The sequence below is a fragment of the Eulemur rufifrons genome, chromosome 7, assembly GCF_041146395.1.
Source record: "Eulemur rufifrons isolate Redbay chromosome 7, OSU_ERuf_1, whole genome shotgun sequence".
Taxonomy (NCBI): domain Eukaryota; kingdom Metazoa; phylum Chordata; class Mammalia; order Primates; family Lemuridae; genus Eulemur; species Eulemur rufifrons.
The window spans coordinates 282300494-282317729 of NC_090989.1; the positions used below are offsets into that span (position 1 = coordinate 282300494).

Consider the following 17236-nt stretch of genomic DNA (forward strand, 5'->3'; position numbering starts at 1 on the left):
CTATATCCTCTCAATTCTCCACAGCAACTGGTGGATGATGAGCACACAGTAGATACTCAACACACACACCAATCAATCAATACATACTAATTTAGCTAAGACAGGCTCTACATTCAGCCATTTTGAAAGCCATCAAAGGAAATTCTGAAAACCTACATTTTTAAAAATTAATTTTTCATGCAATAGGCCTCTATCTTTTTGCCTGCACTTCACCAAAGAAGATACACAGATGGCAAACAGGCATGTGAGAAGATGCTCAACATCATTAGTCATTAAGGAAATGCATGTTAAAAACACAAGCAGAGATGACTCCATACCTATTAGAATGTCCACCATTAAAAAGACTAACCATATCAAGTATTGGTCAGGATGTAGAGCAACTGAAACACTGATATACTGCTGGTGGGAATGTAAAATGATACAACCTTTTGAAAAACAGTTTGGCAATTTCTTAAAAGTTAAACATACATCTACCATATGACCTTGATCTATCTGTAAGTATTTACCCAAGAGAAATGAGAACACATGTCCAATCAAAGACTTATACAAGAATGTTCATACTGGCTTTATCTGCAATAGCCAAAGCAACTCAATTGTCCATCAATAGATGAATGCACAAACAAACTGTAGTATATCCATTCAGTGGAATACTATACAGCAACAAAAAGAAATGATCTATTAATACATGCAACAATATGGATGCATCTCAAAATGACTATGCTGAGTAAAAAAGCCAGTTTAAAAAAAAAAAAGAGTACCTGCTATATAATTCCACTTATATAAACTTCTAGAAAATGCAAACTAATCTATAGTGACAAAAAGCAGATCACTGGTTGCCTGGGAGAGGGTGACAGGGATAACAAAGGGGCAAGAGGACACTTTTGGGGTGATGAATATGTTGTCTTGCTTATGTAGGGTGATAGTTTCAGAGTTACATGATACATATGTCACAATTTCCACACTTTGAACACATGCAACTTACTGTATTTTTTGTAACCCCTAATAAAGCTGTTAAAAAATACAGCTAGAAAGAAAAAATACACATCAGATCACAATAAATTAAACTGTATACTTCTCATTTACATAAATGTATTTTAAAGTGTCCATAATGACAGCGCAACATGCTTAGTTATAGATACTATTAATAACTAGAAGGACCAAACCACTTATATAAAATAAGAATATATTCAAAGGAAAAAATAAAATATCATCTACTTATCCTTTTCTGAGGGTCACAAGCCAAAACTGGTTAAGGAAATGATTGGTACTGATGACCTCAGATACATTTTGGGAGCTGATGAGCAAGCAAAAAAGTTAGGATCCACCTTCATCTAAATTCCAGAAGGTTCCCTTCTGTGGCCTTGAGCAAATAAGTCCTGCCAAGTGTTCCCCCACAATAATCATTGCCTTCGTCCTATAGATGTCCTGACAACCATCTTCCCAGATACCTCCATCCCTGCAGCACTCCCTGCATTCCTTCAGGAGCAGTGGCTCTGAATCTTAGTTGCATACAGGAATCATCCTGAGAGCTGTTTAAGGAAATGGATGAGTGGGCCTCTCTTCCCAAACAGCCCCCATAGGGTTCTAATGTGCAGCCAGGGTTGCCTGGGAGTCACTGGCCTCCCTTGCCTCCAGAGGACAGCTGTGGCCCCCAACATCAGCTGTTGTTCCCTTGACCTTGGAGCCTATTCTAGTCCACTATTATCCAGCTACCCAAATGGCCCCGAGGTGAGGACTGGCCCTGACTGTTCATTCTAAGGACAAGTAGGCCCTGAGCTCAGAGCTTAGTCGAGTCTTAGAAGCACATTCCCATTCCCCTCACCACTGCCTCCAAACAAAATGTCCAGTACTTTCTACACTGATCAAAATTGGAAAGATGATATATTTAGTGTCTAAGAAATACATATAATCTGTGCCCAAAACAGATTTTTCATGCTTTATTAAGAATTCCTGCTTATCTGCCATAAATGAGTACTCACACAGTGACTGGTACCACCAGATCAAAATCCATTCTAACCTAAAAAACTCAGGCTAACAGACAAAGCCACTTCCTACTCACAGTTGTTCTCATGTTGCTGAGGTAACTGTGCCTGTGAGAGCTCACGGAATCTTCAGCACAGGTGAACAGAGAAACTGGCTCACTGCTTCTTGATCACTTATAACCCTAAATAGGAACTTTCTGGGCCAAAATATGTGAGTTACTAATGACCTATATGGCAGCGAGAGAAAAAGAAAAAGAAATACACATCAAGAGACCACTAAAATTACTTGTCATTCCAGGAAAGAACAGAAAGATTATAAAAACGAGTTTCACTTGCAACCAGCTTAGTTGGGAATGGCATGGTGTGAAATATTAACAATCCTGAAGCTCTGACTCTGTTATGCAAAAAGATTTAAAAGAAAAAAAAAAGATCCAGCTTCTATCTGATAAGCTGTACTACACAACCACCCATTTCTTTTCTTCCTTTGCTCAGTGATGGCCAGAGTGATGTAATAACCACACTAGACAGCTGTCTTCCTGGATAAAATCACCTTTAAAGGAGAAACGCAATTAGAGGATGCAATGAAATATAATTTTTAAACTGATTCTGCAAGCTGCCACATTTGACTTAGTGCTTAATGGCCAGGTTCTTTATTACAGCTTTCCATTTTATACAATTTCTCTTTGATTTACCATCCATGGAAGATACTGAGTTTTAAATTTTAGTCTATGTCACAATGGGTCTGAGACAAACACAAGACAGACCAGCTGAGAGTAAGGCCAGGACCAGGACCAGAACCAGACAGGAAAGGCTGCAAGGGCCACATGAAGGTGGGCTGGCGAGGTGGGGTGGGGTGGAGGGGTGGGGCAGGGCTCTATCACCAACTCCTCCTCTGCCGGCCCTCCTCTGGTCTCCCTCCACAATCCCTGGCAGAATTTATCCACTTCCAAGTCTTCTCCTACCATCCCTATGCTCATTAATAGTGCAATGTTCTCATCAACCAGTTTCAACAATTAGCAACTATTTTTACCACACTTCCCCCACTCAACACTTTTGGGACTGGAGTGTTTTAAAGGAAATCCAGTCCATCATATCATTTCACCCAAGGCTTAAGGGTACCTCAAACTTCACATGCTTCAAATGCAACTCATTATCTTTCTCATCTGTTTATATGAAGTCATACTTTCTGCACCTTTATATTCCTAGCCTGGTCAAACACACCTAGCCTATGGAAAGTATGTTAAGAAATACTTTCAGAGTGAAAAGTATAAACACACACACACACACGCACACACACACGCACACACACACAGAGTGGGGGACCAGGCAGTGGAAATCAAAGGTCCAGACAAAGAGTCTAGATAGCAAGGTAGGATCTGGACTTCCTCCTGGCTTCCTGCCACAAGACACCACTTCCAAAGATGGGGGACCCAAGGAGACCCTCTGGCTAGAGCGCAGAGGAGCAAATCAGTTCTCCTATCCTTCTAAAGTGTTCCAATCCCGACAAGGTACAGATTTCAGTCTGTGGCTATTAGTTGAACTGAATATGGTTCTCTCAAGGGAAGAAAAGTAACTTTTACAACATATATGCTAATGAAGTACAACAACATAGAGCATTTAAAACAAAATGTCCCTATATTTATTCTCCAAAGACAGATTTCTGCATTAATATTTATGAGGGATTCCTCATTTATTTCTCCAGAGATTCTTCTACTGCCCAAAGAGAGGGGATAAAAGATAAGTAACATTAACCAATTATCTTTTAAACAGCTATAAAGGACTATCTTATTTATCTGCATCTTGCTACTTACTTAATCTTCCTAATATACCACTTTGCACATATCAGCCCCTCTCCTCAGCCCCAGAGGCCTACTCTCCCTGCAGTTGCACAGTGCCAGGCCTCCGCCTGGATTCCGGACCCTACTTGCTGCCAGAACCTCCAGATGCAATCCTATCCACCCTTACTCAGCAGGAAGGATCACCACCAGAGATAGACCTGCAACCCCTGAGCCTCACCTGTGGGCATTTCCGTCTGTCTAAATGGCACCTGGTTCCTGGCCATTTAAACACCCAGCACTTCCAATTCACTAAGAGCTACAAACAGTACAAACACATGTCCAGAACATCATCAGCCAGGGGAGCAGCACAGAGAGGAATCAGCCTTCAGGACTCATTCGTTCAATCTTAAGTGCATGAGTTAAGGCCACGCAGTAAATGAGACACAGATCACTCTGGTCCTGGTCCTCAAGGATTCTGACTAACCGCAACACTGGGCCAAAGGTGGCAAATGCCCTGGAAGAGATACAAAACTGAAGGCTTATACAAGTGAGAAGCTGACGGTTTTTTTCTGCCCAATCACTGAATCACATTTTCCTTATCCCATCAACAACAGACTCAGAGAGATACTTTCTTCCTCTACCTGCCAATAATAGGAGCACATAAACACATAAAAAAGGACATTTCAGGAATTATTGCCGAATGTGTCTTCTCCAAGCCCTCAAATGAGAAGCTCTAAAGAACAATGAAGACGAGGTGAGACTGGAAACTGGACACATAAGGAAGATGTGTCCGATTCTACTTCACAGCAAATGGAAAGCAAGTGTGAACGGCAACAAAAAGCAGAAGGACAAAGAAATGGTGCTTGGGCAGTTAAACTTTTACAATCCAATTGGGCAGGGCTCTGGGCTTTTGTGTTCCCACCCTGAGGCTGAGCATGCAGGCTGGCTTCATGGAGCTCTGAATGCCAGATATTTGACCATAAAGAATTTCTTTCTGTCACTGTGTTAAGATGGCCTGAAGTTTACAGTGCTCCCACCCCTTCACCAGCCCCAACTATAAAACCTTAAAATAGCTAGGTATGCCAGCTCCTACCAATCTTTCAACTTTTGCACAAAACCTAGCTGAAAATAAGAGACTGAAAATTATTCTGTTGCCAGAAGAGAGGAATACAATGAATTCCAGGATTTAAGATCCCAATACTAGTAACCCTTGCCATCTGACACATTCCTGTTCAACTTAGGTCACTGAATAGATACGGATACATTTTGTGAAATAAGACTGGTATCCCTCACTATTCCTGGAGACAACTCCAGTCTTGTAGGAAAGAAGTAGAAGTACTGAGTCAGACAGCTTAAACATGACTGATGTTAATAAACGAGCTTCGGTAGTGTCAGTTATTGGAAACTGATCTCTTCCTTATTAATATGGTCCCGCAATGGAGAGAAAAGATTTCTCCATGTTCTAGAATGCAAACAATGTTTTAATCTTTAATTACATTCTCAATTTCAACTCTTCTGGAGAGTTATAGCCACCTAGGCCTAGGATTATTTCTTTATTACATAGCCTCTCTGTGGTATTTAATGAATATTGTTACTTAATACTTGCCAGTAGGGGAAAGAAGGACTTAGCAAATTTCTACCCAAGTTTTGATGACTTTTTCCAAAACTCAGGAAACTTACAGCTGGGAAGTTCTGTTTCCTCTGTGGGAAATCAGTACCAGCAACATACCTGCTTTGCTCACCAGCCCAAGGTCAGGGTGAGACAGTCTGGAGCAGTCCAAGTTCAGGGAGCATCGGTCTGGGTAATAAGCCACTCTTTAGGATGATACTCTTCATCTCTAAGGATCATGATAATCAACCAGTTTGCTCCTCATTCGTGGTTTATTCACTGTTACTTTGCTCATTGGAAAACTAAACTGAACTCCAATAAACAGAGATGTCAGATATTCTTGTTTAAGGCTCCTACTGCCCAAGTTGAAGAATTAATATCAATTAATCACCATATAACCAAATTCTGTCCTCAACAAGATATCAGGAGTCTCAGGAGCAAAACAAAGCAGGTAATCAAGAAGAAAATCAAGCCCCTGCAAGGACACACATGTTCACAGTCACTATGCAAATGGCATCTACATCAAGGTTTTTGTAATCGAACTGCAGAAACCTGGAGTTTCTTACTTGTATGGCTGAGGGGGAAAAAAAAACTCTTTTAAAAAGTCTCACAGATCGGGAACAGAAAAGATGCTGATGTAACGGTTAGAAAGCTACAAGAAGAGACTTTTGGTTTAGTGAGCTTCATCCTGGCAAGTATTTGCCTTGCTCGGTTTAAACATCAATGACCACGATAACTTCCCACCTTCATGCATCACTATCGCCAGGGACAGGTTCATGTTGCTGCTTTACTCTCCAAGATTCCTGTTGGTTTAAATTAAGCAAAAGACAACATGAGCCTCTACCTTGCAAGAACAGAAGCAGCATTTACCACATATCTTGGAAAGAATCCAATCATCTGGATAAGCACCACGTGTAATTTCAAGTTGATGATCTTCTTGGGAATTAGCATGCAAGGCAGTAGCAGAAAATAAGCCTCTTGCAGTTAAACTCCCAGAACCAAGGTATCGGCCGTACAGAAGGCAAACTGTTGTTCAAACACTGGAACCCCTAGGTGTGAGTGCTATGTGATTATCCCTGTTACCTCCTGAATAGGTGGCACTTCTTTTCGGCAACACTTGTCACTGCATGCTATTTTTTATGCTGTTGCTGTTACTCAAACCTGAGAGGTAGGTCATCCAAGAATCAAAGCATGAAGACTCTGTACTCTTGAAGGTATTAGACAATATTGAAACAGAGGCAAAATTCTGAGGAAATGGCACCAGTAGGCTCCAAAGAACACCAGATAATACTACTCAGCAATAACATGGAATGAATCACTAATACATGCAATATAAATGAATCTCAAAAACATCACGCTGAGTAAAAGAAACCAGAAAGAAAACATTATGTTCTGCATGACTCCATTTATGTGAAGTTCTAGAAGAGGCAAAGCTAAGGCGTAGGGACAGAGATCAGAAGAGTGGCTGCCGGGGGTGGTGGAGAAACTGGACACAACAAGCACAGTCAACTCTTTGGAGAACTTTTGCTGGAAAGAGGAAAGAAAGACATAGGTGGGAGCTGGAAGGAGTGAAGAGATGGTGTTCTTACAGGAGACAGTTTTCTGGATAAGCATGTTTTGTCTACTATAGGAATGACCAGGAGAAAGGGAAATATTGATGGTACAGGAGAGGAAAAAGAGATCAATGGAGAGACGGCTCGGAGCAGGTGAGAGGGGATGGGACCCAGTTGACAAGTGAGAGGGCTGTTCTTAGCTGGGAACGTGAACAGCTCCTCCCCAGTGACTACAGAGAAGGAAGCCCAGGAAAGGAAATGTGCCTTTAATTCAACAGGCAGGATCTTTTCACAGAAGATAACGTGATACAAGAGAAACTGCCTGTCCCAACAACTCCTGGGGGATGGAGGTAGTATTTTTAAAAAATAACCTTTCTGAAAAATTATTTGTTTTCCCTCAAGCTAAATGAGATGTAGGTGTGCAGGGTAAGGACACAGAAGAGTCTTTCACCTCTGCTGTCACTAAAAGCCAACATTTCGTCAGGCTAAGCTGCTAAGAGTCAGGAGTCCCAGGCCATCTAGTTTGGCCAAGTTGATTACAACCAATGTTACATGTTAACACAAAAGCATACCAAAAACTACACCAGAAAGTCAAGGCTGCTATTTAAGACAGACCATACGTAAACACAGCTACATCCTACTGACAATGAATACATAGGTATCTCAATATACAACTTATAGATAAATCAAATAAGACAGCCACTCTGCAGGCTGATCTCAATCCTATGAGGGTGAAAAGCCCAACAATGTTCACACAGCAACACGGACACATGCTCTTCCTGGAGACAACAGTGCCCCTTCGGCAAAAGCCTTGATTTAATACGAACACTTGGGAATCAAGGAAGTAATGTCACTGCATCAGTGCCCCCTGAATGCGAACATGTGATAATAGTTCTTTCATCATGAACAACATCTTTATCTTCTTACAGGCTTCTTTGGAGGGGGAGAGAGAGATGAATCATTAATCCCACAAATCATTCATCCTATGGGAACTCAAAGGAGAATGTGAGTTTCCAAAGACTACTACTGCTAAAGCCAACTGCATTTTTAAAACAAACACACAGTATAAATCTCCTGCATTCTTGCCATGCCTGTGGTCTCGGCACAGTTAGCAAAGCCAGTGGTTTTGCTGTAGTAGCCTTAGTGCAATCCAACTGCCGAAAAGCCAACACAAACCCACCCATCACCACTTTAAGAGATGCACAGAGCTGCAGAGAAGGGCATGTGAGGAACCAGCCACTGGCCCTTCACCAGTTTCCTATACTGTTTAGAAATAAAACCTTCCCTTAGAATCCTGTAAGCCTGTGCAAGAAAGCATCTAGCTCTCTGAACAGAATAAAGCTTGCATTCTTCACCGCGCAGAGAAAACGTGGTGAAGTGTGGCTGGGCCTCCCTAAGTGGACTTCCTCAGTGCCCTGCTCAGGCCCTCCTCAGGCACTGCAGGATCACATCAGTCAACTGGACACGTTGCTGTGATGCTCTGCTACTTGTTTGTTCCCCAGTCTCTACTCCGAGCTTCCTGAAAGCCAAGATTATATCTTCTCCATCTCTGAATCCCCAGCACAGTGCAAAGAACCAAGCACTTGTAGACTCTGAGTAAATATTTACTTAATAAGTAAGTGAATGGGGCTCACAGGCTCAGCCATTCTTCCCTTTGAGCAATGTCTCTCCCCACTGGCAAATGTGGTGGTTTTCAAACACGTCCAGAAATTCTGACACTTCTTCCTTCAAAGGGCAGAGTCTCATCCCCTTCCCTTGAATGTCAGTTAGACTTAGGAATGAATAGGATGACATGGAATTGATGCAATGTGTCTTCTGAGGTTAGGTCATTAAAAGGATAGCCTCCACCTGGTCCTTGTTCTCTCAGATTGCTGGCTCAGAAGAAGCCAGATGCCATGTCATGAGAATATTCAAGTAAGGCTGTGGAGAGGAACTGAGGTCTCTGGCCAACAGCCAGCACCAACTTGCTACTTGCCATATGAGTGAGCCACCTTAGAAGTGGAGCTTCTAACCCCAGCAGAACCTTCAGCTGACTGCAGCCCTGGCCAAGATCTGATTGCAACCTTATGTCAGACTTTACACCATAATCACCCAGACAAGCCACTCCCAGATTCCTGATCCACAGAAATTGTGAGAGATAATGCTTATTATTGCTAAAGCACTAAGTTTTGGGATAATTTGTTACAAAGCAATAAATTAGCATAGCAACCTTGGAGGATTTGGGTGTTTTATAAGGGGGTTCAAAGAATTTCCTTAATGACAAAGTTAGTATATGGTTATGTTGTGCTTATAATAAAAATTTTGTAATTAGGACTTTTCTACAGAATACAACCATAACATGGCTATTAATATGCAAATTCAAATATTCCATAGGTCAAATTATGTTACCGTAAAATTAACAACTATATTCAATAAAAGGTTGGGATATGATATAATATTACAATACAATACTTGGAGATTGTTTTTGTTTTTAAAAATTATATACTATTTAATATATATGCATAGAAAAAAATCTAATACAACATCCATCAAAACTTTAATAACTTTCTTAGGGTGACAGTATTATTATTTTTTGTTATTTTTGGTATTTTAAAAGTCTACATTATGTATATACTACTATTGTTTTATTTTTTAACTTAAAGTCTGAGGCTAGCAGCAATGTTGTGTTTCTAGATGACATCAAACATAATGAGTGGCGAATAGGAGGTGGTCAAAGTGCAATGGGCATCTTTAGACACAGATCCCGCCTCCTAGACAGCCATTCTGTAGGGATCCACGACAATGTAGGCCCCAACAGCTCAATGATGTGAAAAAGTAGCAGTTAAATTTCACAGGAAATAGGCTACTTAGTATAGGAAATCATTTCAATGTTGTATTCTTAGGACACAGTAACCACTTTTCTCTTTGAAACTAAGTATTTTGAGTGATTTATTATAAATTTATAATGACAGTTGTGAACACTTCTCTCTCTCTCTTTTTTTTTTTTTGGCATGAGAACAGAGTCTGTTGATTGCCCTGCTGCTTAAAATAGTTTCTAAGTGTCCTCATAATAGCATGTCACCTGTAAACAGGTTTCAAGCCAATGCAAATTAACAAATGGTGAACAGATGGACTAAGAGCTGACTTTTGTCAAGAGAGAGTTAGCAACAAACACTTTCTGGCTCCAGTCTTATGGGATCATTAGAAAGTCTTTTACTTCTTGCTAAATATCTTGCCTCAGTAGACAATCCATGCAGGGAAACTGACAAGTTACGAGGCCCATTAGACTTTAGAGAGCTGAAAGTTGAGATGTGCAGAATTACCAAATCAACACATGAGAAACGATAGATACAGTAACTTTCCTTAAGAAGCTTTCTGCCATGTAGTGAAAACTCTGGTCTTGCATCACTGAAAGAAGGTAGTCCTGTGGTCAGCTTCTTTTTGGAAAATATGGCACCTGTGAGTACATGCAGCATAGAAAAGCTACTTGTCGGAGGCTGGTTGGTTATGTTTACCCTCTCCTGGAAGCAAATGTGAACTTTGAAGAAAGACCGAAAATCACAGAAGTATAACAGTGGTGTAAGAGTGTCGCTGGCTACAGAAAGGACTCCTAGGGGAATCACAGCCCTTATAAATTCCTCCCCCCTCAGTTCTTTGGTCTTTCTTTTCCTCATTCTCCAAGTCTCTGTCTCATGTTGACTCCTTGGAAAGGTCTTCCTTGACTACCCTATTTAAGTAGTATCTTCCACCCTCACAACTTGCCACCCTTTTATTCCCTTGCTACCACTAATCACGTTAAAAATTATAGTATTAATTTGTTAATTTATTTAAGGGTGCTTTGTCTTTTTTCCTATTAAATGAAAAGCTTCAGGAAGAGGGGACCATGTCTGTCCTGCCCATGTTTATATCCCCAGGGCCTAGAACCATGCCTGGCACACAGTAGGTACAATAAATATTTGCTAAACAAACAGAAAATAAATGAGATTTTGAGCAAAGGCAAATGATTCTTACATGCAAACATTCTTTTGGACTAGAAATGTAAAACTGCAGTTTGTAACTGAGTATGTAAACAAAAGAAGGTGCAAGAGGAGTAGCAGGACAGGTGGGTGAATGCATTTGAAGTCTCTTGGAAATACAGCCCCTCTCAGGGGAGTGTACACTCTGACAGAAAAGCTGTCAGCAAGGACTGACGCGCCCACATCTCTGACTCCACATCACTGAGGGAGTCTTGGCACTCATCTGCTATGGCTTCGAATACAAAATAACCAAGCAGGTAAATGGAAAAATCAACTGCGGCACATTCAAAGGAACACTACACTACAAAAAAAGGAACAGACAGACTGGATGAATCTAACAGATACTATGCTGAGTGGAAAAAAAAAAAGCTAATACAAAAGATGACATATTTAGTGATTCCATTTATATGAAGTTTAAAGACAGGCAAAATTAACTGTTTAAAGAAGTCAGAATAGTGTTAAACTTGAGGAGGAGGGCGGCACAGGTATAGACTAGGAACACAAGGAGGAACCCTTATGGGATTCCGGAAGTGGTGGCTACATGGATGTACACGTGTGAAAAATCAGTAAGCTGTACACTCTATGATCCTTACTATATCTGTTATCCCTCCTACTGGGAAAAAGAAGAGCACATATATTAATATTACTATTTAACAAAAAACAAGTGAGCTCAGGACTGATTCTAATCCCAGCTCTAGCAGATTCTCTAGGTGGCCTATAGTTTATCAGAATGTGCTCCTCAGCTGTCTCAGCTGTGAAATAAGGATAGCGTACTCATATTCTGCCACCTTTGGGAATATCATGCAGAAACAAGCTATGAGATATCTTCAAGTCCTAGATGGAAAAGTCACACACAAAACACATAAAATATGAACTGCATTACAGCTGCTACATAAAAATCTAGGCAAATTATATTGCTGTCATGCTTTGTTTCTAATCCTGATAGATACCTTTTTAAAAGTAAGAAACAATTTTGAAAAAAACAGTAACTTCTCACCAGCCAAAAACAAGAATAAAGTAAAAGTTCACCCAGGACTAAAGTAATTTGCAAACCCATCACTTACTGAGGTGGTAAGACAAGAGTCGTGGGTTGAGCCTTTGGTCTACGTTTGGCAGACACTCCCATCTGATTAGCAGAGCGCTTCAGTGACTGCTGATTCAAAAGGCCAGACGCTAGACCTGCGTGGTACTGCAACTGTGGAGAAGAACAGAACAAAAGGGGAAGAAAAATAGCTGTTGGTAGGAGCAGGACAAAGGATATTAAGCTATCAATACTTGATAATCTTACCCCTTAGAACATTTTAAGTAATTTCAAATACAGCTGCTAACATTCTGCTTCAAGGAATCTGCCCATAAGAAGAAAATGAGGGACAAAGAGGGGAAAAAACAAGAATAAGATTGTTCATCACAGCATTACATATTGATGAAAAACCGGAAGCAATCAGAATGTTCAAAACAATCTGGGGAATTGGTTAAAATATAGAAAGAACTTCACAACATCATTTTGTTGAATTTAAAAAATACAGGTTACATTGTAAACAGAAAGGCACTTAAAAAGATGTTCTCTAAAATGCTGTCTTTTTAAGTAGCAGAATTTGGGTAATTTTTACTCTCCTCTTTATTTTTCACTACTATTCACATATGCTTTGTGTAAATAGTTGTAAAGCCTTCATCATTTTTTATAAGAAGATCCAGGGGTTTCCCTCAGAGACAAAATTAGTTCTGGGAACTACTGCTACTGTCGTGTCTAGCTTATAATAAAAACCATAGAACTCGCCATCTACTGTGGCAAGCATGACCACAACACAGCTTATCATACACAGATTTACACGTACCATGAGTAAGCATTCAGAACCACTGGACTACCATTTTCATTGGCTAAGGTATAAATATCAACCATAAGAACAAGCTCATGAATAAACAGGTATACAAATGGATATGGGCTCACTAAAGAGAAGTGGGTAAAGAAGTTGATTTCACTTCCATGTCCATGCAACTGGAACAATGTATTAGGGGTAAGGAAGCAGCGTGCTTTAAGTGGGGTTCAGTGCCAGCACCTGTTGCTTTATTCCTGGACAAACTGCTGAGCTTCAAGGTTACTTAGGAAAGATCATTTTACTTCTTTGTACTTCCATTTCTCTGTTGGGAAAGAGAAATGATACTGTCTGGTTCTAAACCAAACAGGACTTTTCAAAAGTCCACTTTATTGAGCTATAATTTACATAAAATATAATGCACACATTTTAAGTGTGCAGTTTGATGATTTTGACAAATATATATATACCTGTGTAACCACCACCTCAGTCAAGGTATAAAAATTTTCCATCACTGCAGAAAGCACCCTTGTGCCCTAACGCAGTCAATCCCCTTAACTCCTACCATCAAGAAATGTGGATTTAAAATACATCTCATCATTCTCACTCCTTGCCAAATGAAGCTTATGTCCAATTTGACATGTGATAATGACTTTCACCTTCTTTTTAGATAAGAGCTGTCATCAGTCTCCCTATAATAAAATTATCCTTGAAAGGTATCCCAATTTTGAACAGATGTAAATAAAACATTCAAATGTGAAAATGCCAAGCTAAGAATTTGGATTGAGACCATTTATAACATCCAATATGTTTCTTCCTCTCTTCTCAAATTAAGCAAGGTCTTTTAAACATTTATTTAGAATCAACTAAACATACAAATAGTCATTCATTCTAAAGCTCTGAATCAATTTCTTCTCAAAATGCTCTTTCAAGGCATAGATTTTCTTTGCCGAGTCAGCTACATTACAGCTCTTGGTAATGAAACTGGTGACCACCATATAAAAGGGGCTGGGTCCTGGATGCAAAGGGTAATAAAGTCCTGAAAAATAAATGGCCTCACCTAAAGCCATTGGGCTGCACACAAATAGTGAAGAAAACAAAACCAATTGAAATGATCTGCTCCTGGAAAATGGCTATAAAAATGAAGATATCCAGTGACCCAGTAAGGCTGAAATGTCTGTGTTTGGAGCATCCATATTGCTTTTTAACAGGCTCTTGATTTACTTGGTCGATTTGATGCAGGAGCCTGATGGCTGCCAACACAAGACAAAGATACATCACATTCATAATAAAAATGGAACAGTTTTCAGGATGGAAAAGGGGGGCATAATTTGGCTCTAACAACTTATCTTAGACCAATAAATTTTGCTCAAATTTGTTTTTTTCCTACAGATTCTTAAATGGGAAATCAATGGAAGCAAGGGACAGTGCAAGTTTGAAAGACAATGTTGCAAAATGTCAGCTACTTGGGTTTCGATCTTCCCTACCAGAATCTGCAATGAGTGCAATATGCAAGGGGCTTTATGGAATTATAGGGAAAGACAGCTTGGCAAGGGCCCCCTTCTGGCTCAAGGAATCGTCTCTCCTTTTGGCTCCTCTTCTTTGGGTTTTATTAGAGTCCATGCAAGCTCAGCCAGTCCAGCCTTGCTGACTCTCTTGAGTGGAAGAGTCCTGCTAACTATGCAGAGTGGAAAGGCGATTTTATCCACCTGGTATCATTTTGATCATTTGCTCAAACAAACAAAAAAATGAAACAGCAGAAATGCATGCTAACTGCTGTCTGTTTTTTAAAGGTTTCCTTTGAAACCTGTACCATCTTGGATGCTCTCAATGTACAGTGCACCTCTAAGAGCATGTGTAGGTAGAAGGACTCCTCTTCCCTCAACACAAAATCTGCCCCTGAAAGCTGACTCATAATGAGTAAGCGACATTTGTTAATCATATATACATATCCCAGTTTCCAGGAACATGGCTCTAACTGTCAAGATCTATAAGGGGCCCATTAAATATTTACTGAACCACCTTTATAATGGGAGAAAAGGTCAAAGTTGATAAAACTGACAGGCAGCTCCTGTCCAACTGGATTTATACATTATTTAAGCACCAAATACTCCATTCCATGAAACACAGTTTAGATCTGAAAAGGCTCTTGGAAAATGCTCGCTCAGTCAATGGTTCTAAAACAGCAGAAGGGAGTTCAAAGCAAATCCACAAATTAACATTAAAAACATATCACTCCCCAAAATATTGTCATAAGTTTTCAATTACAGGTTCTGTAATATTTTCTATAAAAATATATTTCAATAAACATACTTCTTTCCAAATGTCTGTGGCATGGAAACAACTCTATTTCAAAAAGCAACTTATCAAAGTTCTAATGTGATTTTTCTATCCAAGATCATTTGTCCACTAACCAGCAGGAATAAAATGAAAGAGGGGAAGAAATAAAACAATCTATTTTTTTAACTCCCACATCCTACAAGTGTAGGTAATGGGAGTGTTTACACGGCGAGTGCAGGGGAAGTGACCACTCCATGGGAATAGCCATTTCAGTGCATTAGAGTTCTCTGGATTTCTGAGAATATTTCTCTGTTACAATTTTGCTATCTATTAATTTCTATCTTCTATTTTCTATAAATGACCTAGGATTTTTCTATCAGTTCTCAATCTAAAGCCTTTTCTCTAATCAACTATATCTACTAATTACCTCTATACCCGAGAAAATTTCAACAATTCATAATGATCTGAGGAAAAGACCAATTGTAATTAAGAAAACAAGCAGGGCACAGTGGCTCACACCCGTAATCCCAGCACTTTGGGAGGCCAAGGTGGGAGGATTGCTCTAGGCCAAGAGTTGGAGGCCAGTCTGGGCAATATAGAAAGAACCCTATCTCTACAAAAAATAAAAATAAAATAAAATAAAATAAAAAACTGAGAAAACACTGATTTACTAAATAGTTTTAAAAGCAATGTTGTCTCTTAAAATGTAATACTGAACATGCAAGAAACTCTAAGTGTTGTCATGTAGGGTCCTGATAAACTTTAATTTAGAGACTAAGCCTCTATAATAAGTATCCTTGTTGGAAATGTGCTCCTGGGCTTTGCTATTAATAAGAGCTGTGTGATCTTATACATCTCACTTCCCTCTCTAGAAAACATGTATTATATTTTCTCCAAGGATCCACCAAACTCTAAAATTTGATTCCTTCTGGTTCTAAAGGAGTTAGGAGGGTATTTGATGTAAAGTAATATCCCTACAGTATTAATACAATAGGCTTAACAAAACTTTATCCATTGGATAGCCTAGCTCTGTACAGAATCTTCTTTTAAAAAGTCCAAACTGGCTGGGCATGGTGGCTCATGCCTGTAATCCTAGCACCTTGGGAGGCTGAGGTAGGAGGACTGCTTGAGCCCAGGAGTTCAGGACCAGCCTGGGCATATGGCAAGACCCCATCTCTGCAAAAAATACAAAAATTAGCCAGGCACAGTGGCGCACGCCTATAGTCCCAGCTACTTGGGAGGCTAGGGCAGAAGGATAGCTTGAGCCCAGGAGTTTGAGGTGGCAGTGAGCTATGATGATGCCATTGCACTCTAGCCTGGGCAACAGAGCAACACTCTGTCTCAAAAAAAAAAAAAAATCCAAACTATTGAGGTGAAAATTCAACTAGCTTTAATATGTTTCAGATTAGAAATAATGGCAATACTGGAAGGAAATGATGTAAAAGGAAATGATAAAAACAATTCAAATGGAAAGTTTTTGACTTAAATCGTGGGTTCAGAAAATCCAGAGTAATGATCCCCCTGGTTAGCTCTCTACTTGCTTGGTGTCTTCCACATCATTCTGAATGCTTCTACATGTGATAAAGGAAATGTTTTGCAATAGACTAGAGTTTGAGAAGAAAACTGAAGCAAATTCATGAAACCAATCATGTTCAATATATTAATTAAGCCAGTGGCATTCAATTAGACCTAGAACTTAAAAGCTAGAGTGTACGCAGGACCCTCCCTGGGGTCGATGATACAGCATCTCATCACATGCAGCATTAGTCTACCCATGCCATATGGCCTGAACCCTACTTTAAGAGAAACCGACATTCACAAATCACAAGACTTATAAGCCAAATCAATCACGATTTGATTCTTTCCACTATGAAAATCATTACTTCCTCCTTAAGGATTCACCAAAGACTTCTTTAAGGGTGAAGGGGGAAAAAAAAAAGAGAGAGAGCTCTCCTGACCTTAAGGTATGATTCACTTTATTTTAAAAATCACTTTACATATAATTACATATAAGTTTCTAAGAATATCAGCAAAACACATTGGTACTTCCAGTAACTAAATCCTTTGGACAAAGAATGGGATAGAACTAGGTTATAACAAATTCTGGCCAGCTGAGCCCATGGTAAGGTCAAAAGGGATCCGGAGGGTGGGAGGGAACCCCACCATTGCCTCTGCCAGTCACTCTAGGCCACTTCCTCCTCTCCAGGTACACAGCTCTCACCCAC

General features: G+C 39.9%; 1 protein-coding gene across 2 annotated transcripts in view; it reads right to left on the reverse strand.

Moving 5' to 3' along the window:
- Nucleotides 1-17236, reverse strand: part of MED27 (mediator complex subunit 27) — a 197033-nt gene that overhangs the window by 119846 nt on the left and 59951 nt on the right. For both annotated transcript variants that reach the window (XM_069474771.1, XM_069474770.1), the window contains exon 3: nucleotides 11982-12112. In XM_069474771.1, the coding sequence (XP_069330872.1) occupies nucleotides 11982-12112 (131 nt within the window). The remainder of the gene's footprint in view (nucleotides 1-11981; nucleotides 12113-17236) is intronic.